Genomic DNA, 27,663 nt, shown 5'->3' on the forward strand with positions numbered 1-27,663 from the left:
AGGAGTGGTTTTGAGCACAGAAAGCAAGAAATCATAAAACAAAACAACTCTGTGTGTAAGCTCTTTCACACTCTGAGACATTTTAGGATGAATTAGATCAGATTCAGTGGACTAATTTACTACAGCCACAATCTTTATTGCCTCAAGTTTCATTTACCCTCCAGTGCACTTTTTCCCTCTGCAAGTCTATAGAATCCATGTCAAACTTTAATTACGTTGTATTCAGCAAAGCTAGTGGGTGGGATAAAAAGTGTAGATGAGCATGAAGCTCTGGTTCATTCAAATGGAGCAATAAACCAAAATGTTCTTGGTTTCATGCTGTGGAATCTGTCTTCTTGAGTAAATTTAAAATATTATATCTGCTAAGGAAAAGAAAAAGTCTCACATTAGTTGTAAATATCCTGCACCCCATGGCAACAGCGAAATGTGAACTGCAGTGATGACCTGAATGACTGCCGCTCTTCTCTCGTCTGCTCTCCGCTGTTTCACGCGCCTTAGGTTATGTGCTGAGCAGTCCTGAACATACTAGCTCTGTTCCTTAATTTCCCCGGGGGGTTGCATGTGGTGGAAACTCTGCTACAAAATGACTGAAATGGCAGCCCAAAGGCCATGATTATTTGATTTCAAAGTATTACAGAACCAAATTATTACCCCCTTACAGCTGGCATGGGTCTAGATAAGAGCTCCTGGTAATAACTGAAAACCACTACTCTTCACAGAGGACTTTATTTCTTACTATTAAGGGAGCCGTTAAGTAACATGTTCATTCAAAGAGATATTGATTTAAAAAAAAAAAAGCATTTATAGTAATACTACTAACTAAAAAGCTGAGTACCTGTGAGATGTTATAATATATTAAAGGTCCTGACCTTAGTGTGTAATGTTGTTGTTAGATTATAAATAATATCTGTAAAATTCTAAAGCTCAAAGTTCAATGCCAAGCGAGATATTTTATTTAACAGAATTCGCCAACAAAAAACGACCCGTTTGGACTACATTCCTCTAGTACAGTTTTTTGACTAACCTCCGCCCACAGGAATACACATGAAAGGGGGCGTGGTCTTTGTGCATTCCGATGGAGAAGAGGAAGAGCTGTTTGTGTTTGTCGCCATGTCGTCGAAACACTGTTATTTTCTTACACGCGAAATATGAACATGTTATATTGCACACTGTAAACACAATCAAAGCTTCAAAAAAGTGTATTATCAATAGTGTGGTAATGTATGAAGCACAGCTCACAAAAAAGTCATTTTCAAACTAAGCAGTTTTGTGTTGGTCATTGCATTGAATCAATGTGGTCAATCTGTTGCGTAATCTGCGTGGGGGAATTTTTCTTATCAAAATGACTGGATTTCACCTGAGAAAGTTCACAGAACAAACTTTAGAAACATAAACAATGGTTCACACTGACATTCAGATTGTCAATTGAAAATCAATTGACATTAAAAGGGATACTTCACCCAAAAATGATAATTTTGTCATTAATTAACTCACCCTCATGTCATTCCAAATCTGTATGAGATTCATTTTTTTATATTGAACATTGAAGATTTTTGAAAATTGCTGGTAATCAAACATTTGATGGTCCCCGCAGTATTTCTTTCCCCATTATGAATGTTAGTTGGGACCAGCTGTTTGGTTCTTCAAAATATCTCATTTCGTGTTCAACATAAGAAAAACTCAAGATTTCGAATGACATGAGTAAATGATGACAAAATTTTCAGTTTTGGGTGAACTGTTCCTTTGATGTATATAACTCGCCCATCATTTAACGTTGATTCATTTTTCAGAGCCACAACAGTTGAAAAATGACAAGACAAATTATAGTTGCATAACCTTCTAATCAAATTTAATTACGCAGCGCCATCTCACTACAAACACATATTTTAGTGTGAATTATTTATTTATGATGCTGCATATCAAAACTTATAGAAACACCTGCACATGGATCTTCAAGGTATTTTAGAGCAATTAACATTTCCTTTTTTAGACAGAATGTCTCAATGTGAGTGACAAACAGACAATTACACTGGACATTTACATTAGTACAAGAGATTTGCATCAGAGTACAAGCACAATACATTTGTCACCACTGAAGCATGAAAATGATTCATTGTTGCAAGAGGCGTTTTTGTTATTGTGTTCAGCTTTTCTATGAAGTCCATGGTAAATCAGAGACACAGTACGCACGTCACATCTAACAGTCATTTGATGATTAATTTCAATCACTCCAAAGGAACATAACCGAAGACGGCTTAACCAAATCGCTTCGCTGGCCATGAAAGCAATTGAAAATTTAAATACTGTACAATTTAAGGCAAAGACAGATACACTTAAGGCTGAACATTTAGAAGAATTGTCATTTTATGTTAAATACATCATTTACATTTTCTGTGAGTTCATACATTTTCTTCTTCCTACAAATAAAACAATATTATCAATCATGAAATAATCATCCATCTAGCATTTTAAGTAACATTTAAATGTTAAAGGGGACTTAAGATGCAACTCTATACAGTGAATAAACCCAGTTCTTGAATGCTGGACTAAACTAAAGGACACATTGGATGCATGGCTGTGAACATCACAGATAGTGAAATAAGCTCAGCTTATTGGGGTCAGTAATCTAGAATATATTTTGTACTTCACATCGAAATCTACTTCAACAGTCTTTCTCCATACCAAAATTGTGAAAAAGCTAGCAAGACGCTTAAAGAGCTTCTATAGGTGAAGGTGTTAGACACCCGTGGTGACCTGTGTGGCATCCGAGCTCATGTCAACACTGGGCTGGCAGCGGGACTCCAGTGATGACATTTCCATGACTAGTCATACCTGCTGATTCGACCTGTCCACCGTGTGGCCGCTGGACTGGCCCTCGCGCTGGGGGTTCCTACTGCGTGTGGAGTTCTGGAGGTCCAGCACAGATGGACTGGGAACACAGAACTCGCGGAAACAGCGCTTGAAGTTCTCATCCAAGAAGGCGTAGAGCACTGGGTTGAGGCAGCTGTTGGTGTAGCCGAGGGCGATGCAGAAATGCCAGGTGACGGTCTGCAGGAGCGAGTTGGGAATGGTCACCAGGGCCTTGATGATGACGAAAATATGGATCGGTGTCCAGCAGACGATGAAAACTGCCACCACTACCAGAACCATTCGGGTGATGCGCCGGAGGTTGCGGTCCTTCTCCTTGGAGCCAGACAGCATGCGTACACTCTTCAGGCGGAGGATCATTAAGCCATAACAGATGGTGATGATGAGGACGGGCATGATGAAGGCGAAGATGAAGACGCAGATCTTCAGGAGGTTCTCCCAGTACCAGGAAGGATGGGGAAAGAGCAAAGTGCAGTCAGTAATGCCAAACGCTGTGAAAGTAAGAATAGAGCACAGTTCAATAACACAGTGAGTCATGTGAAAATCAATTCATATTTGTAAAGATGACATTTAACCCACTAGTCATTATTTTTTCAAAGCATTGTTTGGGGAGCCTCACAGACCAAGGCCTTTCTGCTACGGCTATTAAACCGCCTTATGATTTTCGTCCCAAAATGACTAGAAGTGACATCTATCTAAATTCACTCGATAACAATTTTCTGCCTCAACACTTCTTTCCTGTCTACAAAATTTGTGTTGCCACAGAAATAATACGGGACGTTTCCAGTACTGAGGAAAATGTCTTAATATATTAAGAGGAGATGATGATAAGAACTGAGGAAGTGTGTTGAAGTGCAGTCTGTTCTTATAGGGTTGCGGAAAAACTATGGTACTTATTGTAAATTAAATTAATGCATTTAGCAGACGCTTTTGTCCAAAGCGACTTACCGTGCATTCAGGCTATCAATTTTTACCTATCATGTGCTCCCGGGGAATTAAACCCCCCAACCTTGCGCTTGATAACGCAACGCTCTACCAGTTGAGCTACAGAAACATTTTATTGTATTTATTTATTGTATGTTGTATAAACAACCTTCTAACATTTTAACGTTATATGGTAATGTATGGTAACTAGAACGATTTTTCTAATTGTTTTAAATGTAAATGTGTTACATAAACCAATTCTTTTTTAAGAATTGTTTGCCAAAATGATTATTAATTTACTAAGCTAAAATTAATATGTCTTTAATGGCATTTTCATGAACAGCTAACGTAACACAAAATAGATTTCCTGTTCATTTTGAATCGTTGATTACCAAAAAATGACCCACGTTTCAGTGAGGGAGTTACTTGTTAAGTCAGTAACGGTTCTGAATGATTGACTGGGTTGTTTCCAAACTGCTAACTCACAAAAGTGAATTGGATATTGCCTTTCGACACAAAATCCATTGTGTTCATTTTACTGATCAGAAAAAAACATGATATGTGATGTGCTTTATCAAGATGATATCTGACGAAACTGCAAATGACCGCATATTGAGATTTACCCAACCGTTGCCACTATTGACTATTTTAAATTAACATCGTAGATTTTTTGATTTAGTAGTTTGGAGCACTTGATTGTTGACGTGAAAGTCTGTATCAAGTCAGACAATTGGAATTTTGGTACTTCAGCATCACACCATCTGTTGCTTTGTGCAACCTAGTTACAAGGCAGTAGTTCGTTTCAAAATGTAAAATTGATTGCATGCTTTTCATTGCATTAGCTTAAAGAGAAATGAAAGACTTTCAGACTTTCAACTATCTATTGCTCACTCATGTTTCCAAATCTGTGTGACCTTCTTTCTTCTATGGAACACAAAAGAATGTATTCTTCAGTTTTTTCTTCTACTATATTGTATGGGGAAAAAAATAAGTTGAATATCTTTAAAATATCTTCTTTTGTGTTCCACAGAAAGAATGTCATACAATGTCACGACAGATATTTCATTTTCGAGAGAACCATCCCTTTGCAGTAATATCAGAACTTTACATAGAAAGTGTATTGAATGTGTTGGCAAACATACGACTGCTGTGGTAGTCAATAGTAGTGGAGGCCATGACCATGACAGGGAGACCGATGGCAGATGAGAGGATCCAGTTACACACGTTGACAATCTTGGCATTACGGGGGGTTCTGAAGTCCAGGGCTTTAACCGGGTGGCAAACAGCAATGTAACGGTCGATACTCATAGTGGTGAGGGTAAAGATACTGGTGAACATGTTGTAGTAATCAATGGACATCACGATCTTGCACAGCACGTCTCCGAAGGGCCACGTACCCATCAGGTAATTCACACTCTGGAACGGTAGAGTGCTTGTCGCTAAGGCATCTGCTAAAGCAAGGTTAAAGATGTAGATGTTGGTCGCAGTTTTCATTTTGGTGTATCTGCAAAGGATAAAAATAGATGGAGATCATTACGTCAGCTAAGTTTATTAAATAAAAAGAGATGCAATGTGTATTCATGGAATAGCAGTTTGATGAGGGTGAGTAATGGTGGGGAAGTGAAGTTAACAGAAACGTTTTCTCAGAAAAATACTGAAATAAACCAAATAGACATGAAAGGACTCCCCACATAGTACACATTTTTCCATATAACCGCCTAAAATGATTACAGTTACAATACACATGGTGCATCAAGCCATTAAAAAAGGTACCGTGTGCATCTTGTAATACAACTATGACCTTCATTCAAATGCTAATTTGAGAGGCCAGACAACCACCATTATATACACAATTATGCAAAATGTTGCATCCTTGAGTAATAAAAAATCAACCCCGTAACATATTTACAAGCTTTTGAGCAGCTGTTTATCCAGTTTAAAGGTAGTAATATGAGGTGAGGTGTACAGACTCAAGGCAATCTTTATTTTATGGATTTTATGAATAGAAATGTGCAGGTTAAATTTCATTAGGATAAATAACCCTCTGGTAGAAAATACCTAATGTAGAATGTACATACATGAGCAGACACATGGAAAAATACACTTGTTTGAATGTGACACAAAGAGATGTTCGGATGGTTCAAAGCTTCAGAATTTTTATTGTTTCTCATTCTAACAACTTAAATTAGAAGACTTCTTTTCTGGAGGGATAGTTAGTTTTTGCCAGAAAAATTCTGGTTTAGATTTTATCACAAAAAGAAATGTTAGACCTTACTGGGCACAGAGGCAACATCAACCTTCACGTTCATAATAACATTGTTGGAGTCACATGAAAGATTGGTTCCACACATAATTACACAAGGCATTTTTCCCCTTAACTGAGTGGCGCATGGTGTGATGAAATGAAAAGATACCTTTGGTGCAGAAAATGGAAGATTATTTTTCAAGCTATTGTTTGATAGAAAACCCCATGAATAAAAGAGCAACAGGGGGATCTTTCAATCACTGAAAAATTAGATATTGATTTAAACAATAATTTTGTCTGGAATAATAAAAACTGAGTGCAAAATGGTTGCCTGCATCAATCTACTGTAAATACAGCGGGTAAAATAAGTGTTGGTCACCATTTTCTCAGTAAATATATTTCTAAAGGTGCTGCTGACATTAAATGTTCACCAGATGTTGGTAACAACCCAAGTAAAACATACATACAAAGAAAACAAAACAAATAAGTTCAGAAATTAAGTTATTTGTAATAGAATGAAATGACCCTGGGAAAAAGTATTGGACACGCTTACTGAAATGTATTTCCTCCATACAGTCTTCAAATCCTGAACATTCTGTGGGACTCTTCTATGAACTCTGATCTGTAGTTTTTTCCATATTTGTATTAATTGACTGGGCCATTCTAGCAGCTTTACTTTCTTTTTTTAGCCAACTGAGAGTTTCCTCGGCTGTGTTTGTGTTGATGAAATGTCCACCCTTGTTTCATCTTCATCCTTCCTTCAATTGTATGAATTTTGCCAGTGCCACACCATGATATTTTGGGGTGATGTGCAGTGCCATTTGACCTCCAAAAATGGTGTGTTCTATGACATCCAAAAAGTTTAATTTTGGTCTCATCTGACCAGACTATATTCTCCCAATATTTCAAAGGCTTGTATAAATGTTGTGCAGCAAACATTAAATGAACTTCAACATGCTTTTTTCAGCAATGGAGTCTTGCATGCTGAGCATATATACAAGCCATGGCGGTTGAGTGCATTACTTATTGTTTTCTTTTTTCAACAATTGTACCTGCTGATTCCAGATATTTCTAAAGAAAAAGAAAATTCTTTTCACTCCACTGTCAGAAATCTTGGTAGGAGTACCTGGTCATGGCCAGTTTATGGTGAAATAATGTTCTTTCCACATCCAGATTATGACCCCAACAGTGCTCACTGGAACATTCAGAAGTATAGAAATGCTTCTGAAACCAATGACATCAGTATGTTTTGCAACAATAAGCTTGTGAAGGTCTTGAGAGAGCTCTTTGCTTTTATCCATCATGAAATGTTTCTTGTGTGATGAGTTGGCAAGACACCTTTTTAAAGGCCATTAGTTAAGACTGAACCAGCTAATATTAATTTCCACTGACAAAGGGCAGGATTGCTTTCTAATTACTGATAGATTTCACTTTATTACAAAGAACTTAAAGGGATACTCCACCCCAAAATATATATATATTTTTTTACATTAATCACCCCCATGTAGTTCCAAAAGTTTTGTTTGTCTACAGAAACACAATTTAAGATATTTTGGATGAAAACTGTGAGGCTTGTGACCGTCCCATTGACTGCCAAGTAAAATGCACCGTCAAAGTCCAGAAAAGTATGAAAAGCATAGTCAGAATAGTTCATCTGCCATTAGTGGTTCAACCGTAATGTTATGAAGTGTCGAGAATACATTTTGTACAAGAAGAATACAAAAATATGACTTTATTCAACAATTCGTCTTCTCTGTCTATCCCCATATCACTGTAGTGCCATTTCGGAGAATATGAGCTAATGCAGTGTACTTACACTCTTCTGTGTCAGTCGCACCACAATGATATGTTCTCTCTGTATATTTACGCATTGATTTGTAAGAAAACAGTGCATCCTTGTGACGCAGCTGACACGGAAGAGCGTAAGCTGGGGGCCATCTGTCACGTGTATATTACTGTTTTCCTTATTTGTTTCCTGTCCTTGTTATGTGTATTAATTTCCAGCTGTGTTTAAATAGTTAATTTGATTCCAGGTGTGTCATGTCTCCTCCTGATTTAGTTTTGTACTTAAAGTGAGTTTTGTTCAGAGTTCTTTGTTTGGTGTCTATGGTCATACCATGTGTTATGTCATACCATCTGTACCAGAAGTGTATTTCCTTGGTTATTTGTTAAAATCTGTTTATTGTGGAAGATTTTCTCCATGTTTCCTCGTTTCCCTCCTATGACATGTGACACGGAGTTTTGAAACTGTATATCAACTCACTTCCTTCCTTTATCAAGAAAATGCATGGACCTAAATGGTTAATTCCATAAACTTTGTTCAGGATTAAACTGCATTAAAGCATAATTTCTATTGCTGGTTTTCTTCTGTAGTAAACATCCAGATCAAAGAAATACCTATTTTAAAGTCTCTATGTTTGTTACCATTCTTCTTGGAAAGGTAATAAACAAAAGATGATCCGTGCCCCATCTGGACTATGAAGATACACAAATTCTAATGTATTGCAATAGCAGCGGAGATGATAAATTAACAGCATTTCCACTATGTAAACTACCATCTCAGTTAAAACGATTATGATTTGTTAGAGCTCCACTGTTTGACTTTCACAGAAATAAACATAAATCAGGACAAAGTCTTGAGTGTCAAAATGTATACAGTCAGCTATAAAAATATAGCCTGTGTGGACAAAACAACTTCTGAAATAGAATGTGTGTCTGATAAATGCAGCCGCAGTTCTGCTTAGCTGACTGTCACAGGCCAAACTCAAGAAGACACTGAAGGTCACAAACATAAACTGGCTTCAATCCCATTTACTTGGCTGTTCCCATTCATTAGCTTTCATACCTCGTACTTGATTTAAAGAGGAGAATGATAATGCATTTCAGTACAGAGAGGAAGAAACATTAGCCTTATTTTCTTTGAAAATACGAATATTTAAATTATTTAATATAATTTTTAATCCGTTCATCCGTCTGTCAACACTACCGTTCATCATTTTGGGGGTTAGTGTTTTTAATATTTTTAAAGAAATTAATAGTTTCTACTTTCTATTCATCAATGAATCTTTAATCTTTTATGCATAACAATTTCCACAAAAATATTAACTTAGAATTTAGAACTTAAGCATTACATCAGCAAATTTGAATGATTTCTAAAAGATGTGACATAGAAGAGTAATGATTGACAGATTTGTCTTCACAAAATATATATTAACATAGGAAAATAGCTATTTAAACTGTACTGTTTATACTGTATGCACCAAGACTGCATGTAGTTGATAAAAAAAAAAAAAAAATTAAATTCCTGAATTTAAAAAAAAAAAAAGAAAATGTAAAAATTATTAAATTAATTAAAATGTTTAATTAACAAAAAAGATATACCGGTAGTCAACTTTGATTTTAGTCTATTAGTATAATTTGCCATACACTGCCAACAAAGTTAACAGGTCATTGTATATCTGAGCACATATCCAACAGATAAATGAAAAAAATACAATAACATGTAAATTAAATAAAAAAAAAAGTAATTAAAGCATAAGTGAAAATGCCTAGCCACAACTCTGCTTCCCGTGGTGATGTGGGCAGATTCATTCATCACTAACTGGAAGTCTCATACAACGGTTTAGGCTGGCAGCCATTACTAATGATTACCTTGTCATCCAAAGGCTCTTTGCACCAGACAAATGATCACACCGCTTCTGCTTTCCACAAGGCACTGACTAATTATGAGGACATCTTAGGGATGCTCTGCTCCTCTGAACTTCACATTAAAGACATCTGAGATTAAATGCCAGGCCTTTGAGTCTAATCATTGAGTGGAGGAGCTGCTCTTTGGTGTTGTGAACACCACTTACTGGAAGCACATAAAACATTTATTAATCTTGCTTGCTGAATCAACATTGATGATTAACAGTATACGGTATTTTGGATGCTGGTGATAAGTTCTTTACAGAAACTGTTACTGTACATCTATGCCATCTTTGAATCTTTGAAAAAAGAGAGAAGTTTACCGATATCAGACAACATGCCTGGCAACCAAGAATTCTGATTAACCTAGAGGAAGGTGTGCAGTATTGCTTATGGAAAGAATTAGAAGTTCCATCCACAAGAGCACACTCCATACGTTAAGTGAGGACATCCAGCTGCTAACTCTGAGATGTAGACAGACACATGTCTTCCATAGTTAACACACACTCTACAGAGACCTGTCCAAAGCAACTGTTCAAGCGTCAAAACACGGGAATGAAATACCTGTCATTCAGATGGTGTCTTTGTCCATGTCAGCTTTCCTGAGTGAAGCTGAACTGTTTTGTTTTTTTCAAATGTATGAGTATAATTATTCGATCTGCCTCTGGCACGTAAAGACAGCTAATGCTCATAAGACAGATTTAAAAAACCTGTAAAAAACCTGTAAAGATTTTAAATACCCTGCAAGTGGACCTTCAGGCCTTGATGATGAGAATATTAAGTTGCAAGATGATTCATTTTCATCTGTTACTGTTGTATTCTTATTATTATTTACATAAATTACAAATGAAAAGCTTTAAGACTACTGTTTGAAACTGAGGCTTGTGTCTTTGTTAAGTAAAGAATAATTACTATTTAAATTGTGTGAGGGTAATAGATTAAAAACATGACACCATTTCACTCATATTAGACTGTTCATTTGGATTTTTCATTCATCAAAGACTCCTGGGGAAAACAAATCCACAAAAATATTAAGCAGCTCAACTGCTTTCTCCATGCATAATAATAAGAAATGTTTCTTGAGCAGCAAATCAACATATTAGAATGATTTCTGAAGTAGCATGTGAAACTGAAAACTATAGTAATAGCTGCTGAAAATCCAGCATTAAAATATGTATTAAAATAGAAATGTTACTGTATTTTTAGTAGTAACATATTACAATATCACTGTGAAAACAGTGTCATTTCACTCATATTATTACACTCATCATCTCCTTTTCAAAGGCAATGAATTTGAAAATGACTTTTGTTGAAGAAATGAACCATGTAGTAACCTGGAAAATCAGATTGCGTTGTGAAATAACCAAAGACTTGCTTGTTGCTAGGGAACACCAGAACGTGCAGATTTCACGTACCATCTACAGTACCTATGTGCAATCTGCTCATAGATATGGACATACTGCTATGCTGAATTCCAGATATTGATTTAGAAAACACTTGGAACAAATTAACTTTATGGTGTTTGTGAATTAGATGCTGCACTAAAGCATTAACTCAAAATCATTTCATTGCCATAAGTGGGAGATGTAGGATGATGACTTAAAATAGTCAAAGCTTTGAAATTACATGCTGCTCATCGCTATTTTGTCTCTTTGATTTGATAGGATGTATATGAAAAAAAAAAACATTGTTTAAATATCCAATTATCCGTTTTTAAATGCTAGCTGTCAATCCAAATGACAAGCTTCTAAAATGGGCATTAACAAGCATTTTCATCTATAAAAGCCAGAAAATAAGAAAATGGGATAGAAACTGATGAATAAATCAAAAGCTCCTTTTCTCTTTTTGTCATTGTGTGCTTCTGATTTCAAAGCTTCCAAACTGGCAGAGGAAAATATTATAATGTAACCAGAATGGATCACCACAAACTAATCTGGGTGAGTCATGCATGAGTTGCCTATGCTGATTCAAAATGAATCAAAGGCGACGTTTAATGCCATACACTTAGAATGTCAGACACAGTCAAGCTAATGCACGCCTAGGCTGGAGTCCAGTGCCAGCACCTAGAGTCCCAACAACAACCAGCCAGTATGTGCTTATGCTTTCATGCTGTCAGGTGCAGGCTTGTCATCTGTCAAGAATAAAGATGCTGGCAAATAGCACTTTTCAAGTCATTCTGTGGATCTCAGACTCAGAGGCTGAAGTGTCTCTAGGAATCTGTTTAGGCTTTGAACATTATTTATTTTCAGCAACTATATTCTCCACTGCAGCAATTCAACTGAATTTGCTCTTTAGATGGAAACCCCACCACACCCCCCAAAAAAGAAAAAGTATGGTACAATACTGTTATAAAATGCTGGTATTAAAAATAATAAGAGCTAACCTTACATTTCATGTTATTTTAGAGCAAAAAATCTTAAAAATGTAAACTGACATTTCCAGAATTCCCTGGGTGACACTTCACCTTTGCTTCTTAAATGTTTTAGTTATCAGTTATTGTATGTACAGTAGGGTTTTGTGTTACAACTTATTTATTTAATGTTTATTTCATTATTTTTTATGTTGTGTATATGTTACCAGGATGGTGTATATGACACTGTGTTGACCTCTGTATGTGGAAGACTTACTTCTGGTTGTTATTTCATAGATTTTCATAGTTAAGTAGCCTTGCTTATTTAGCAGTATGTGTGTGTGTAAATTACAGTTTTAAACAATCTGTTCTAAATGTTTTATTTTTACTGTATAACTAACTATAAAGGAACTATAATGATAAATGCTAAATTCTGTCATAAAACTCTAGATGATGCATGATGATGGGTCGTTAATGTAAAATGATTATAATCACAGCATTAAACTAGTTGGCACAGCAAGCTGATAAGTTCATGTTGCATACGTAGCTTTACATTTAAATGGCTGTTTAGAATTCACTAGAGCAGTTCGCAGCATGTTTCCAGAGTTCCTCTGAAATCCTCCACCTTCCCCAGCTCCACCTGTATAGATCTGCTGCAGGTGATTTATATATGATATTTGTGCAGCCAAGACCAAATACATTAACATTGTCATATCCATTACCATACTAAAATCTTCAGAGTGTTGTCATGATGGAACTATATCAGTATCCATGCCAACTCATATAACATTCTGTTTATTATAAGCACATGCTGCAGAGCTGGTACGCTCACACGCTGCTTTATCACGCATATAACATGCAAATCTTCTTTCAGAAATACAGCGATATAAAAACACCCGTGCCTCGTTTTGATATTTAAACATAAATGTAAGGAATTATTATTAAACGTGCAGTACGTTACGTAATGTTACATTACTCATGTTTATTTAACAAAGCCTTTTTGAAAATCGATCAGTTTTAAAATTGTGGCGAGTCTCCAAAAATAAATAAATGTATGGGAAACACATCCCGCAGCACAACCACCTGAGCCCAACTTCAGTCTACTCATAACCTTGCCTTTAACTGCGTTTGTAGATGGCACTGCAGCCAGACCGATATACACAACACAGACTGGAAGTTAACTTAGGTCCAGGCGCGTGTGCCCGATGAAACCGTCTATAGTCTGCCTAAAGCTCTTTAAAGGGTCGTGAAACCCCCTGTGTCAGCACCTATGTTAGATCTCAGCACCGTTTTAAAAAACTCAAAAAAAAAGTGGCCTTGGTTTGTTGAGGAGTGGAAGGGGAATAGAGGACAGACAGCACAGACAGCTTCCGTTCCAGACAGTTTAATTTCGCTTCCATCAAGTTAAAAACACAAACAAATGCACAACCATTTGTACTTTGCAATCGAAAGCATATTTATGAATGAGCTGTTGCACCTCTGATAACCTTAGACTTATTCTGCAACATTTATATAAGCCTTTTGACGGGTTGTGTCACAGAGCTGTAAAAACGGTTGCACTCACTAAGTAAATGAATCGTGTTTGTGCCCAACTCTTATTACAAAGCAAAAACAAACACTCTCCTTAGATCCATGAATGTTTCTCTCAGTTAATGTACACTGTCTCACAGTCTAAAGCGTCCGTCATAGCAAATAAGCTTGTGCTGTTGTGAATAATTAAGCTAAGCATCTTATCATCTTATCATAGGATAAGAACACGCAGTCTCATTAATAATTTAATAGACACCGATGTGTCATCAATGTACTATAGTCCATTGCCACATCCCAAATTTGTGACGTTAACACGATGGAGATTTTAAACCCGGAAGATGAACATTATGCAAAAAAGCTTGAAGTTAACCAGTTTTCTCCAACAGTTAGAAATGACGAATACTAACATTGTCTTCTATGATGTGCAACACATACACCTCTGCTAAAATATTAGAAAAAGTAGTATGGGGTTTCACAACCCTTTAAAGCACGGTGGATTCTGATTGGCTCTCAATGCTTTTATCATCTATCAGCTGGAAAAAAATATTAACTTTTTTGTTTTCAAAATGATTCCAATGATATCATTCCTCTGTGTTGTTAGTGATTTGTGAACAACTGATTCAAAGTAGTTACTGTGGTATTTCAATTTAGAATGATTCTTTTATTCGGGCAACCACAGCAGTAGTTTATTTTTTTATTTGTATTTTTTACTACAGTTAAAAAGACATTATTGATAAATCATTAAGAAATCATTATTTGTCAGCCAAGGCAAGGACTGTGGGTTTTATCTGACATTGAATAAATTTTTTTAATGATTCTGAAGCGAAGCTTGGGCTCAGATATTCTCATTTAATTCAATCACACAGCACAACAGCTCCAGTCCAACAGCAAGCTTGATTAGCCAACAGAGCTCTAGATCCTCCTGTGAACAACCGTTCCACAGCGTTGAGTCTCTGACTATTTTACATAATATGTTTGCAATTCATCGGTTGAATATCTTTTTTTCAGTTTTAGAGGCACATATTTATTCTAAGATACAAACATGACCTCTGTATTGCCAGCACAGTAACTGTCTGAGTCAGAGAGAGAGAAAACTAAATAAAATAGTAATATGTCATTTTAGTTTTGTGTTGTTTTGTCTCTCTCTTTTTTTCTTTTTTTTTTCACATTATCGGCAAAAACATTACTTGGGTGGGATACAACCTCTCAAAACAACATCCTTACTGACATAAGCCTTATTTACACATATTTTATAATGGATCATAAGAACCATTAGGCTTGCACAAGGATCAATAAACATTTGTGGCTACCGTCCCTTTTGTTAGTTCAGTATACATCATGGGCACATTTACCTGAAAATTCGGAAGTAGAGCTCAGAATGCTATAAAGTAAAAAGGGTGTAAAGAGAGGGTGCTGGATCGAGTAGCTGTCTGAAACCTGAGGTCGTCCATCGTTCAGTTATCCAGAGCACAGTATGAACTGAATTACCCTCTTTTGGTTGTCTCTGTGATATGATTTTTACTTTTATCTTAATAATTGAATGTTTGAGCTTCATTTGGCACAAATCAAGGGGAAAATATGCAGAGATAAGGGAGGAATATCAGCAAGCTTTTGATAAATAGAACAAATGAGAAAAATTGTGGACAGTATTGATTCTTTGTGCCTCATCGCTTGTGTACTTTTCTGTGAAAGAGTAGTAAAAACAAGAACAGCATTTAACCTTTCCCCATGATGTGTATGAGAAACTCATCTATTAATTGATCTGTACAAATGTTTACTCTATTCTATATCCTTCTGTCTAAAGAAATATAACTGATGAATGTTTTCCATTTATTTCTCATTTGCTTGTAGCTGCAGGACACATGTAAAGGGTGCAGTTATTGCCAGAGCTGAAATATAAACAATGGGTTTTCCATAACAATGAGAAACATATGCTATTTAAATTCACAGCATTTACTCTCTCTTAACACTTAAACCCTGTTTTCTGCCCAACTGTGAATGTCACTTGCAGGAATGCCTGAACACTGGATGCTCAACAGGTTAAAACAACATGACTCCAAATGCAATTATCAGTTGATGACGGCTCTACAGGTATAATTAAATGTTTCTGACCATTTACTCTTTAAGGTCCAATTTCCACAATGTCAAGCTACTGTATGAAGAAGTGAATTAAATTGTTGAACAGATATGATGACTGTTTGAGAACACATTTTACAGCTGTGGCTAAATATCGGTGTTTATCATATTTCCACCAAAAGAAAAACAATCTATTTAAAAGTCAAAGTTTTCTTCTAATGAATATCTAGGCTTTGCTTCAAGAGAATTCCATGTGGGAATCTATAAATTATTGATGGGCTAAAAAATAACAACTTCAATGATTTTCTGAAATGAGTGCTGCAGTATAAAGAGGTGGGTTTTGGTACAAGTGTGACACTCAAATGTTTCAGAAGCAGGACTTGAAGGAAGTGCCTTTGATCTTGACTTTTGATCTTGAGATTGTATGTAGGACGTTCCCATGTGTTTTAGACAGTGATCTACTATCACATCATTACAGGAAAGTTACTTTTAAAAGTAATGCATTACAATATTGCGTTACTCCCTAAAAAGTAACAAATCAGTTACTTTTTATGGAAAGTAATGTTACACGTTACTTTTGTGATACTTTTAAAATCTGGGCAGGGCATGCTTGTTTGTTTTTAATATAAAAAAGTTGTTTTTTTTACAAATGTAAAAGCCCTTTCACAACAAAAGTGAAATGAATACACCTCAGGCTTAAGGAAATGTAAATTTATGTCTGTGCAGTAGAGGGCACAGCTTAAACAAATTGCATGAAGAATATGATCCAGGAGAAGAACGTTCAGCACTATTCAGCAATAACAAAAATGAAATGTCATTTTTGCTCAGTATGGTTGAATTGGATCATTGAAGGTCAATAGCAAAGACATTGGTTAATAAAACGGTAATAATACATGAATTATATTTGTATTATTTGACATATTTATTTTTTCAGTTTTGTAGTTTAATATTCTAAGTTTTAATTTGACTGTTTTCATTCCTTTTGAGGAATACTGAGTCCTCAAACTACTGAATGTTTTTTGCAGGTGAGATGAGTAAATACATGTCCTTGAACTACAGCAAGCATAATGTTCACGCAGCACAATGTCTGCACTTAATCCTGATTCCTATCAAAATCATTATAACACTGTCAGACAAGACATGGGAAACAAAGTAACTGGTGCTACTTACTTAAAAAAGTAATCTAGATATTCTTTCCAAATTAAAAAGTAATGCATTACTTTACTAGTTAGTTAAAGAAATCTGATTACGGTACATAATTTGCGTTACTTGTATTGCATTACATCCAACACTGGTGAATGTTAGTTCGATCCAGTATTGTTTTGGAACTGACTGACTTTCAGTGAATGGGCACAAACTGTTTTTGAAAATATCTTTGGTGTTCCACAGAAAAATTGAAGTCAAACAGGTTTGGAATGACATGAGGATAAGTAAAATGTTATTTTTTTGTGTGTGAAATATTCCATTAAAGCAAAGTGGTTTCCTAGCTAGACCTTATCTAAATTCTTTTGGTAACTAATGAGAGGAAACATGCTGTACTTTTAAATCGACTACTGTCATTACTCAGTATTTTTTATTTTTCCCAAGGCTTATTTTATTACCACATGATGGGGGTCGATAGACCAATCCCAGACTGCAATCAGCTCATTAATCACAGAAGTAGATTGCACCTACTGGGGTATAGCGGTCTTATGCTTCCCACTGTAGACAGCCACCCCTAAAGCTGTGATTGGTTGCTCATAAACTTTTAGAAAGTACTCCACAAAGTGACCTTATGTAGAGGTCAATGCTTCAGCAATTACAAACTAATTTCTTGATTCCTGTATGTCTTTCTGCTCAATATATCACATATCTACGAATTTAAATGACATTTCTGATGAGCAAACATTATTCTCTTTAAGAAGTACATATAACGGATATAATGTAGTTAATGTGTGCGTGATCTGAAATACAGTGTCACCTATTTAATCACAACTCTCTAAGACAAACAAGCCCCCACCCCCTCATTGAAATTCCCTCACTTGTGTTTAATTACTCTGTGGACTGTATCCTTCCCTTATACTTATGACTTTGATCCAAGGTTTAAAGGATCAGGTCAGATGTGTTTGTCATGTGTCTGGTTAGATGAGGCAAGTCACAAAAACACCTCTGAATCATATTAAAAGTTGACAGCTGTGAATTGTAGGTGCATGAAATTAAAAGAGCATGAGCATGTACAAACACACGTTAATGGTGAAGTGTAGATAGCTTAATCTATCTATCTATCTATCTATCTATCTATCTATCTATCTATCTATCTATCTATCTATCTATCTATCTATCTATCTATCTATCTATCTATCTATCCTTCTGTCTGTCCATTCAGTTCAAATCAATTTTATATGCATACCACTTTTCATAATACATATAGTTTCAAAGTATATCTATCTATCTATCTATCTATCTATCTATCTATCTATCTATCTATCTATCTATCTATCTATCTATTTTTATCCTTTATATTTCCTTTTCCTTTTTATATTCAATATTATTAGCCATTCAGTTTGTACTGCATTTCAGCATCGATTATTCATATGAAGCATCCGCCCAGTTTTGTTCCATTTGCCTTTATAAACAAAATTGTTTTCTACATACAAAATCTCTACTGAACGTCAATATGTTGTTTAACGCAAGTGACTGAGTAGTATGTGTAGCTACTTCATCAAATCATATAGAGTGTGAATGACACGTTGTGATGTATTGTTCTCCCGTACTCTGACAGGAACGTAACATGCGCGCGCACTCGATCATGTTTTTCAACAGTGATATGAAAATAATAGTGCCGAGCTGAGAAGCATTTATATTTTATAAGTTAGAAGCAGATATGTTATGCATAAAACACACATGACGAACAAGAGATATGTGTATTATATTATTGATAGGCCGTTTTAGTGACTGAAGAGCCTACTGGAGTTTCTGTAATGAACGTGTCGTTTGCGAATCTAATGGCCAGAAACCCTGATTGAAAAACTATCAGAATCTCATTCAACAGGTTTCCTTCTGAAACTAAAAAGCAGCCAAGTTTATAAAACCAGTTAGACTATTCATCCTCTAAAAGGGCTGTTTGGAGGGAGCCATCCATCTCAGATGTGTTCTATGTCTCGGCTACAGATAAAACAATTTACCTAGGTGTCATTACTTACCTTATAATAACATACATGACGAGGACGTTGCCCACCAGTCCCACCACACACACTATAGAGTACAGCGCAGTGATGATGATCGCCACTATCACAGGAGTTGAGCTTTTGTCCAGCTCAGCCGTCCTGTCACATCTGGAGCTGTTCATGTTCACGAGACTGGAGCTGTTGCTGAAGTTTCGGCAGAATACGCTGCTGTTCGACATCGCCGGGTTAGAAAGCGCATAGAAAAAGTCCGAAATGTTGCCAATGGTTTCCATGGCAAATGGTGTTCAGCTGCGTTCTTTACGCGCGAGGTTTATCAATCACGTTTTGCGATAACGATACCTGTCCGACTTCAAAACGCTCCGAGTCTCAACCGTTCTAGCTTAGACGGTCTGTTGCTACTGCAAGTACAGCCACCAGTCTTTGTTTATGACTCCGCTGCTCTTACATTACCCTCGTGAAACTGTATCGAGCGTCTCTTATAGCGCGTATTCGCGTTTTATTCGACACAATGACGTCACACATATATATGCACATGACTAGAGGCTTTTCAGCAGTCACTGTCGTCTTTCCAGTTCTTCACTTTTGTCATCGGTGAAGCTGGAGGAATTTATAATCACTCCTCAGCGTGTCCAGCTGAGTTTATGGCTTAATGTTGCAGTATTTACAGAATGCGAATTATAGGGTAGTTCACGCCCCAATTTGGGATTTAACTACGATAAGGCAAGTTAAAACATAATACTTGGGATCCTGAAAGTTGCCTAATTATCCTTTTAACGTTGAATTATAATATTTTCGACGACGGTTTAAGATTTCAGTAACCTCAGACGTTAGAATACAAGTTAATCAAAGCTAGAAGTAGGCTAACCCATAGACATATATAAAAAATAGTATTGATATGTCTATGGGCTAAGCCCCCACAAATAAGTTTGTCTGAGGTAACCATGGCAACTGTGGAACGCTTGCTTTTTTCAATTTTTTCCATTTTCCATTTCAGCATGGAACATTGACGAAACATACATCATATTATAATTATTTATCAATTCATTATAGCGTTATGTAGCCTATTAATATGTGTCACAAAACTTGGCAGCCCACATTGGTCTCCTCAAACTAAACATAGCATATTTCACACTAGGTAGCCTAAATCTGAATGAATAGCTGTTACTAACTTGACTTTTGATATATATGAGTAATTGTAGCCATGTAATATTATAGGCTATTAGTCTAGCTCAGCTTCATGCAGGTATTAGACTTATTAATCATTGTAATAAATGTCAGAAGATTCAGCTTTGACACGGTTGGTGTAAAATTTCTATATCTGTGTCTGAGTGCTGTCAGTGAGCGCTGTCTGTGATTGCTTGTGTCTTTCATCATTTCTTCTCATGTTCAGATGAGTGGAAAGTGAAAGAGTTCTTCTCCTTCACAACTAAAACAATATGCTAAATCTTTTTTCAAAAATCAATAGTTATTTTTTTTAATCTGACATAAAACACATTAATAGAATGTATTGATGTTGAAAGATCAATACACCCATTCTTATAACAATTATGCAGGTCCTTTTTACATATAATGGTCTCTATGACTGCCAGTTGACTCTGCTTTGAATTTAAAATTATAGCTTATTGATGTATTGGGGGCTTAGAGACATAGCAATTTTACTGATGGTCTCTAACGATTGTAATGATTTGCCACAGGCCAATGAATCCAATGAAAGGTACCAATTATAAATACAAATTAGATTCCTTCTTTCCAGAGTGATAGAAGGACTCGGAGTACTCCTTCATTTTAATGTTTTATGTTATCATGTAACTCTGTTATTGGTATCAGATGTCAGGTGTTAGCTGCAAAGTCCCAACTAATCCAATAGTAATTGATTTTAATTATGCTAATGTAAATGTCTTTGAAATCACTTTCCTTTAAAAATGTTAAATGAAACTAAATTATATTCTGAGGACATGTTGGATGAGCATTACCTAGTATTACTTGAACATAATTTCAAGTGATCCTTCATGAAGAAACTTGTGCATAAAAGTGCAAAATAGAGTTGTGACATAAATTAAGGGGATTCCAATTATCTTCTGGCTTCTGGGTTGCTGAAACAACAGTTGCAGAAATTATGTTTAACATAAGTGCATACTTTTCATTTTTGCTGTTCATAAAGTAATTTTTGCATGCTCTTGAGGTGTGCCTGTGATACAGATTTAATGATGACTGATCCTTTTGAGTCACCTCGACCCTAAGAGTTCAAAAAGACATTACAGTGCATAGCCCTACAGTACTTAAACTGATCTAATAGAAGATTTGACTGATTTTTCATGTGCATTTTGCCTATTGGTTAAAGGAATAGTTCACTCAAAAATGAACATTTGTTGAAAATGTACACACCTTCAAGACTTTCAACTGTATATGTGTTCTGTGCGTTCACACTGCCGCCGGCGAGAGCATCAAAATTTGCTGTAGAAAGATCCGTAGATGCTCTGACGATCAAGCGCTTGGTCTTGTATTTAAAGGAGCCACAAACAAAACAAGCATGTTAATCTTGTGAAGACTGACCACAAGTAATGTATAAGTTAAACACATTAAATATTTTATACTGTAAGTAAGAAACTGAACGATGGAAAGAACTTTAATAAGAACAATTAGTTACATGTTTGCTAATGAACTAAACAAGTAAAAGCCATTTGTGTGGTGCATTTTTGTGTTCACAATTAAGTGCTAATTTAGTCTAATTTCAAAATACAAGTGTAGCCTAAATGCAATTGGTCATATCAGTGTCTCAATCAAATGAATTGCATTCGCTCTGAAAATCAAGTGTTCTAGCATGAAAATAGTTGCGAATTAATGTGGTCTGAACCAAAGTTTACAGGACTGCGTTCTCTGGAATCCACTCAAGTAGAGGACTTCTGCATTCCGATTGGTTGCTGCCCAACTGTGTCATAGCTCATTAACATAGTTGACCTGACTTTAACTCTCCTTGACGCCCACACCATCCCTTGCTGGAGCTCGCCTGAGCTCTGGCCACTTTGATACTCTCAGTGGCGGCCATGTGAACGCACGGTATGGGAGAAATTTAGCATTACATCACATGCTTACCAATGGATCCATTGCAGTGAATGGGTGCTGTCAGAATCAGAGTACAAACTGCAGATAAAAACATCACAAAAATCCTGAAGTAATCCACATGACTCCAGACCAAGACGCAGCTTTTTATTTCAAAAGACATAGTTTGGACAAAAGCTGTTTGGACTCTCATTCTGACGGCACCTGTTCACTGCAAAGGATCAATTTGTGAGCAGGTGATGTAATACTAAATATCCCCAAATCTGTTCTGATGAAGAAAAAAAAACTAATCTTCATCTTGGATGTCCTGAGGGTAAGTACATTTTCAGCCTATTTTCATTTTTGGGTAAGCTTTTCCTTTAAATAATATAATATATAACCCCCTACAAATCCAAATGTCTTTAACTGGGCTCCATTAATTGATGCTCCATTTTCTTTAGGGGATCCCATGGGGGTGAGATCCTGAGTGACCCTTGCAGAATCTGATTATGCCTTTAATCAATGATCTTCCATGTTTGTGTACTGTAAGTAGGCTACAGAATTTCTATAAGAAGAGCAAAATTAGTGCTTACCACGTTTATTGCTGTCTCTCTTACCTTGTCTCTTTACTACAAAGAATGTTTTTTTTTTTTTTTGCAATCTACATTTAGGAGTGTGTGTAAATTGTCAGTAGATTTTCATTTTTGAGTAAACTATTCCTTTAATTTTAAGGGGATTATACAGGATTTTTTATATAAAAATATAATCTATAATCTAATATAATAATATTATATAATCGCCAAATGAGTTCTTAGCAAAGCATTATCAAAAATTAAGTTTTGATATATTTGCGGCAGGAAATTTACAAAATATATGCATGGAGCGTGATCTAAATATCCTAATGATTTTGGCATAAAAGAAAAGTCTTTAATTTTGATTCATACAATGTTTTTTTGGCTATTGGTAAAACTATACCCCAGCAGACTTAACACACACACACACACACACACACACACGTTTGTTTTTTGTGAAAAGTGGGGACATCCCATAGGCGTAATGGTTTTTATACTGTACAAACTGTATATTCTATGGCCCTACACCAACCCTACACCTAACCATAACCCTCACAGGAAACTTTGTGCATTTTAAATTTCTAAAAAGATAAGTCACCCTCTCCTTGTAATACAAGTGTCTTACCCATGTCATTATACAAATGTGTCCTGATATGTCACACAAACATGCCCACTTATATTTAAAAAAAAAAAAATATATATATATATATATATGCCCACATATATATATATATAAAAATATATATATATATATATATATATATATATATATATATATATATATATATATATATATATATATATATATATATATATATATATATATATATATATATATATAGTTTTTTTTTTTTTTTTTTTTTTTGTAGATCTACTGTATTGTCAGTGACTCATGTGAGCCAAGACCACAATGGATGGTCCAATAGCTGCAATTTGAGCTGAACACTTTGTTGCTTTAAAGTAGCTATCATAGTTTATGAACTGACCCTGACCTAAACTCCAATTTCTCACTCAAAGGCTTCAACATTTTTCACAGCACGACTTTTTACAAAACAAAGGATTTACTGGCACCTAAATCCTCCCATTCTTGTGTTAAAATGATCCCATAAAATAAATGGAGGCTCGATCGGTCTCTCAAAAGCAAATAAAAGATTTAAAAAACAGTTTACAATCAATAATTTACAAGGGTGACGAACTGGCAAAGGTTTATTATTGCTTCCCATTGAATAAGACTTTTTGGGTAATATATTGAGAACCATGATTCCTGAACTTTTAGCTAATAATACACAGGCAGTGGTGCATTAAGGTCTAAAATATTACTACATATGTTCAACTGACATTTCATCTCATTTTAGATATTTCATCTAGTTTGAAGCTGGCAGCCATGCTTCCATCTAAACCAAACCGAACCTATTCAAAACTTACTTTTGTAAAATTAAAATGATTAATAATGACTTAAGTATATCAGATATTACGTAAGAATGCATGAATATTGATATTTTCTTCCCTTTCCAAACATTTCAGTTTTAAGTGTCAAATCGCTATCAAATTATATTTGCTAAATTGACAAATGCTTGATCAGATTTAACAAATCACAGATGATAGAACTTGCACCGTTTTGCTGCTGTGGTTTGTACAGAAAAAAGCAGATGCAGCGGTGCTCTGAACATGAGCAGAAATGTTCGGCTGTCACGAGTGGCAGAAGAGTATCTCTGTTGCCATGGAGATGAGAACATCCAAGGTGCACCCAAGCAAAGCTTAAAATCCTGTCAGTTAGAGATAATTTGTTAAAATGTCCATAAAACAAGGAAAAATACATTACCCGGGAAGCTTTCAAAGCCATTTTTTTCTCTCAAGGATTTTGTAACTTTGGTTATGAAAGACATTATGGACATCCTGAGATATGTCCTTATTGACCCCCAAAGCATGGTGTTTATTATTACTGTAAAATTCAGCCACTTGCTAAATCACATATTTTCTTTTAAAAAGCACAAATTTGATTTTGTCCTTAAATGATATATTATTTAGGAAGGAAATATATTAATATTAATATATAAGCACAGCTCATTTAAAAATAAAATAAAATAGGCCTAACATTTTCTATTATGTAATGGTAATAATCACAGGTCATATGTTTCATCATTTCTGTTGTGCTTCCTTGTTATGTTTTCCATAATGTGATCAACTTTATTGTAACTAAATAATGTTCATGGCATAATCTTATTAATTCAGCTCTTAGAATAAATAAGGGAAAAGGAAACCACGTATGTTACTTCCTGAATTCAAAGAGGTTCCATGCAGAATAAGGTTGTAGTCACACTATTACTATATTCTATACCTTTTCAAAAGGCACAGGTTTGTACCCATATTGGTATCTAAAAGGTACAAAAGTGTACCTTTTGAAAAGGTACCGCCCTAGTGAAAGCTTTTGTACCTTTTTTTCTGAGAGTAAAATGTAAAAAGACTTTACCTGCATAATTTAATGTCATGTTCATTGTATAGAAAGCATTTATTAAGTTAAAATGCCTTTGTGGCTCATGACATAGTGCCTCTGGCATGGTGGACAACATCTTAATACCGGCCGAGAGCTAATTTGAGTTCAATGTTATTGCACATTTGGGAGTAAATTAAATATTAATGGAATGGCTCTTTTGATGAGAAAACTATTTACCTCATATTTCAGCAGAGACAACTTGAACGACTCTTAAAACCAGTGCTGATGTGCTTTAGTCATCATGGTTGTTTCCATGGAGGCCCGTTTGATCAGTTCTTCCAGAAAACATGCTGTTGAACAGGAAAAGGACTGTTGAAGAAGATATGGTTATTATCTAATGAATCAAAACACTTACATTTAAATATACAGACTGGCTTTCAGATGTGTGTTTTATTAGTATTAGGATGTATAAGGTGGGGAAATATGCACCCTCAGGCAAGCTCATAGATGGCACAAAATCTCATCTTAACACATTTTAAAAATGGCTGTGCTTTTCTTAATTTTGTCATTTCATCTGAATGTCATCATTTGTGATATCTGTTAAAAGACTTTTAAGGTTAATTCGTCTAATTTTCAGTATGTGGAATATAAAAGGTTTATGTGTTCATTAATGATTTGAGAGGGTGGAGAAAGGTTGAATCATAATCTTGAAGAGGTTTATATTTTGACAACCAAAATTCACACGTTTTTATATTTATTTCCCTTAAAAACATAACACCCTAGGGCAAAAAATGTATAAATAATAAGGAAACTGAAACTTTTTATCTCACAATTCAGACTTCTTTCTCGAAATTCTGCAGTTGTATCTTACAATTCTGTCTTTTTTTTCTGAAATGTAAGCTAAAGGACAGAATTGTGAGATATAAAGTCAGAGTTGCATGATAAATACAATTCTGAGGGAAAAAAATGGAATTGTGAGATATTACCTTGCATTTGCAAGAAACAAGCTGGGTTAAAATGCTGCGATTACCTTTTATATATATACCTTTTATATAAACTCAGAATTCAGAGAGAGAAAACAAAATTCAGAATTGCAATCTTCTGTTCGGTTATATACTGTATGAAAAGTATGAGAGAAAAAGCTTGTCAGACAGACCAATGGCCAATTTGAATAAACCTTTTCAGCTTTGTTGCATTTACATGTAAACTATAATTAAATCTGCTCAAAGTGTAACAAGCCCAGGAATTTAGTTTGTGATGGAGTTAACTATTTTCACCTGAACATAGTTTTATCCTCCTGACCCTAAACATTAATTTTGGATGCATCTATCTGCTTTTTTACCTTCTCATTGCAGTCTGTTTGAGAAAAGGCAGACATGAATGGCCAAGTAGCATTGGCAGTGTGCTTACTTGTGAGTCACTGTTCGTGCTCATCTTTTTGACATATTTCTACACAAAAACTGTCTAGAATAAATGTGTTATGAAAGCACTCAAGCATGGAATCTGAATTTTTTTTAACGACTTCAGTGCAGGTGTAAATTTAGGATTAATGATGAAACAGGCAGAGTGATGCTTTCGCTCTTGTTTAAAAACCCACAAAGAGCACAACCAATAAAAACAGCAAGCATGTAACTGTGACAAGAGATTCTCACAGTTTTATACGTATGATGTATTTTTTGTCCTTTCTTGTTATTTTTATTTGTGAAATACTAGATAATTTCAAAGGGAGTTCAATTTATTCATATTTTGAAGAGTGTTAATATATCAATTTCACATATTCAGATGCCTGTGGTGTCTTAACCTTGTTTCAGTATTTAGCACTCAGGGAATATATTCTCAGAGAAAGATTCGAGGTTATGGTACAGAGGCCAGGCGTGTAAAGGCAGATCAGTAAATGGTGAAAAAAACTGTTCAATTCTATCACAACTTTTGAGACTTCCTTCGAGATTCAATCTGAATTCCTAACAGTCGTTCACTATAAGTGTTACTTACAGGTCTGTGAACAGCCACCACTTTGTCATCGTCACAGCCAATATCACATCTCTTAAGATCGGTTGACATTATAGTAGAGCACGTACAGGATTGAATGTCAAGGAAAAATTGGAAGTCTGATGTTTTATTTAAACTGCAGGAAACTGTCAGCTGGTGCCTTGATAAATTACTTTTAGGGAGATTGTGAACAACCGTATTTGTGAATGTAATAATGCCTTTCATTGAAACCTTTGATGCAAACGTTTAGGATTAGTCGTGGAGTTGACAAATGTGACTGTAAAAGCCTTCATACTGTGCTTTTATCTTCTACTTTAATGTCTATCAGACGGCACCCATCAGGTGAAAAGGTTCCCCAGTTCATATTTATAAGCTAGTCCTTGTCAGGTTTTAACTGTTGTCAGAGAACTTGTTTGTCATTGCTGTCAGTACTTCTCAGTTTCATGTGGAAGTCGTCACCTTTTTTAAATAGCACTTTATACAATTCAGATACAATTACGAAGCGGCTACACAGTATTGAACAGGAAAGTAAAAGAATCAATGATGCAAACTTCAGAAAAGAGGCGAATCTAAAAGCAGCTGTAGCAAGAAAATCAAGAAGAATTACAAGAGACTTTTTGTGTGTGTGTGTGTTTGTGTGTGTGTGTGTGTGGAAAAAAAACAGGTTTGCGTTGGTAGAGATTTTTGACCCCTTTTGTTACATTGTTTTGCCAGTAGATGGCGACAAGTGACTGTCTTTATAAGTGAGTCATTCATTCAACCGCTTTGTTGACTGAATCAGT

General features: G+C 35.5%; 3 protein-coding genes across 3 annotated transcripts in view; 2 read left to right on the forward strand and 1 right to left on the reverse strand.

Annotated features, from left to right (window-relative positions):
- Positions 1-27,663, forward strand: part of LOC127970356 (DNA primase large subunit-like) — a 217,385-nt gene that overhangs the window by 39,823 nt on the left and 149,899 nt on the right. The gene's annotated exons all lie outside the window — the stretch shown is intronic.
- rgs17 (regulator of G protein signaling 17) overlaps positions 1-27,663 on the forward strand; it is a 69,204-nt gene that overhangs the window by 1,234 nt on the left and 40,307 nt on the right. The window lies entirely within an intron of this gene.
- Positions 1,822-19,397, reverse strand: oprm1 (opioid receptor, mu 1). Its single transcript, XM_052572899.1, has 3 exons — positions 18,863-19,397; positions 4,935-5,296; positions 1,822-3,359 (listed from the first exon to the last, which is right to left on the reverse strand). The coding sequence occupies exons 1-3, from the start codon at positions 19,117-19,119 to the stop codon at positions 2,827-2,829; spliced, it is 1,152 nt and encodes a 383-aa protein (XP_052428859.1). The 5' UTR covers positions 19,120-19,397; the 3' UTR covers positions 1,822-2,826.

The sequence above is a fragment of the Carassius gibelio genome, chromosome B13, assembly GCF_023724105.1.
Source record: "Carassius gibelio isolate Cgi1373 ecotype wild population from Czech Republic chromosome B13, carGib1.2-hapl.c, whole genome shotgun sequence".
Lineage (NCBI taxonomy): Eukaryota > Metazoa > Chordata > Actinopteri > Cypriniformes > Cyprinidae > Carassius > Carassius gibelio.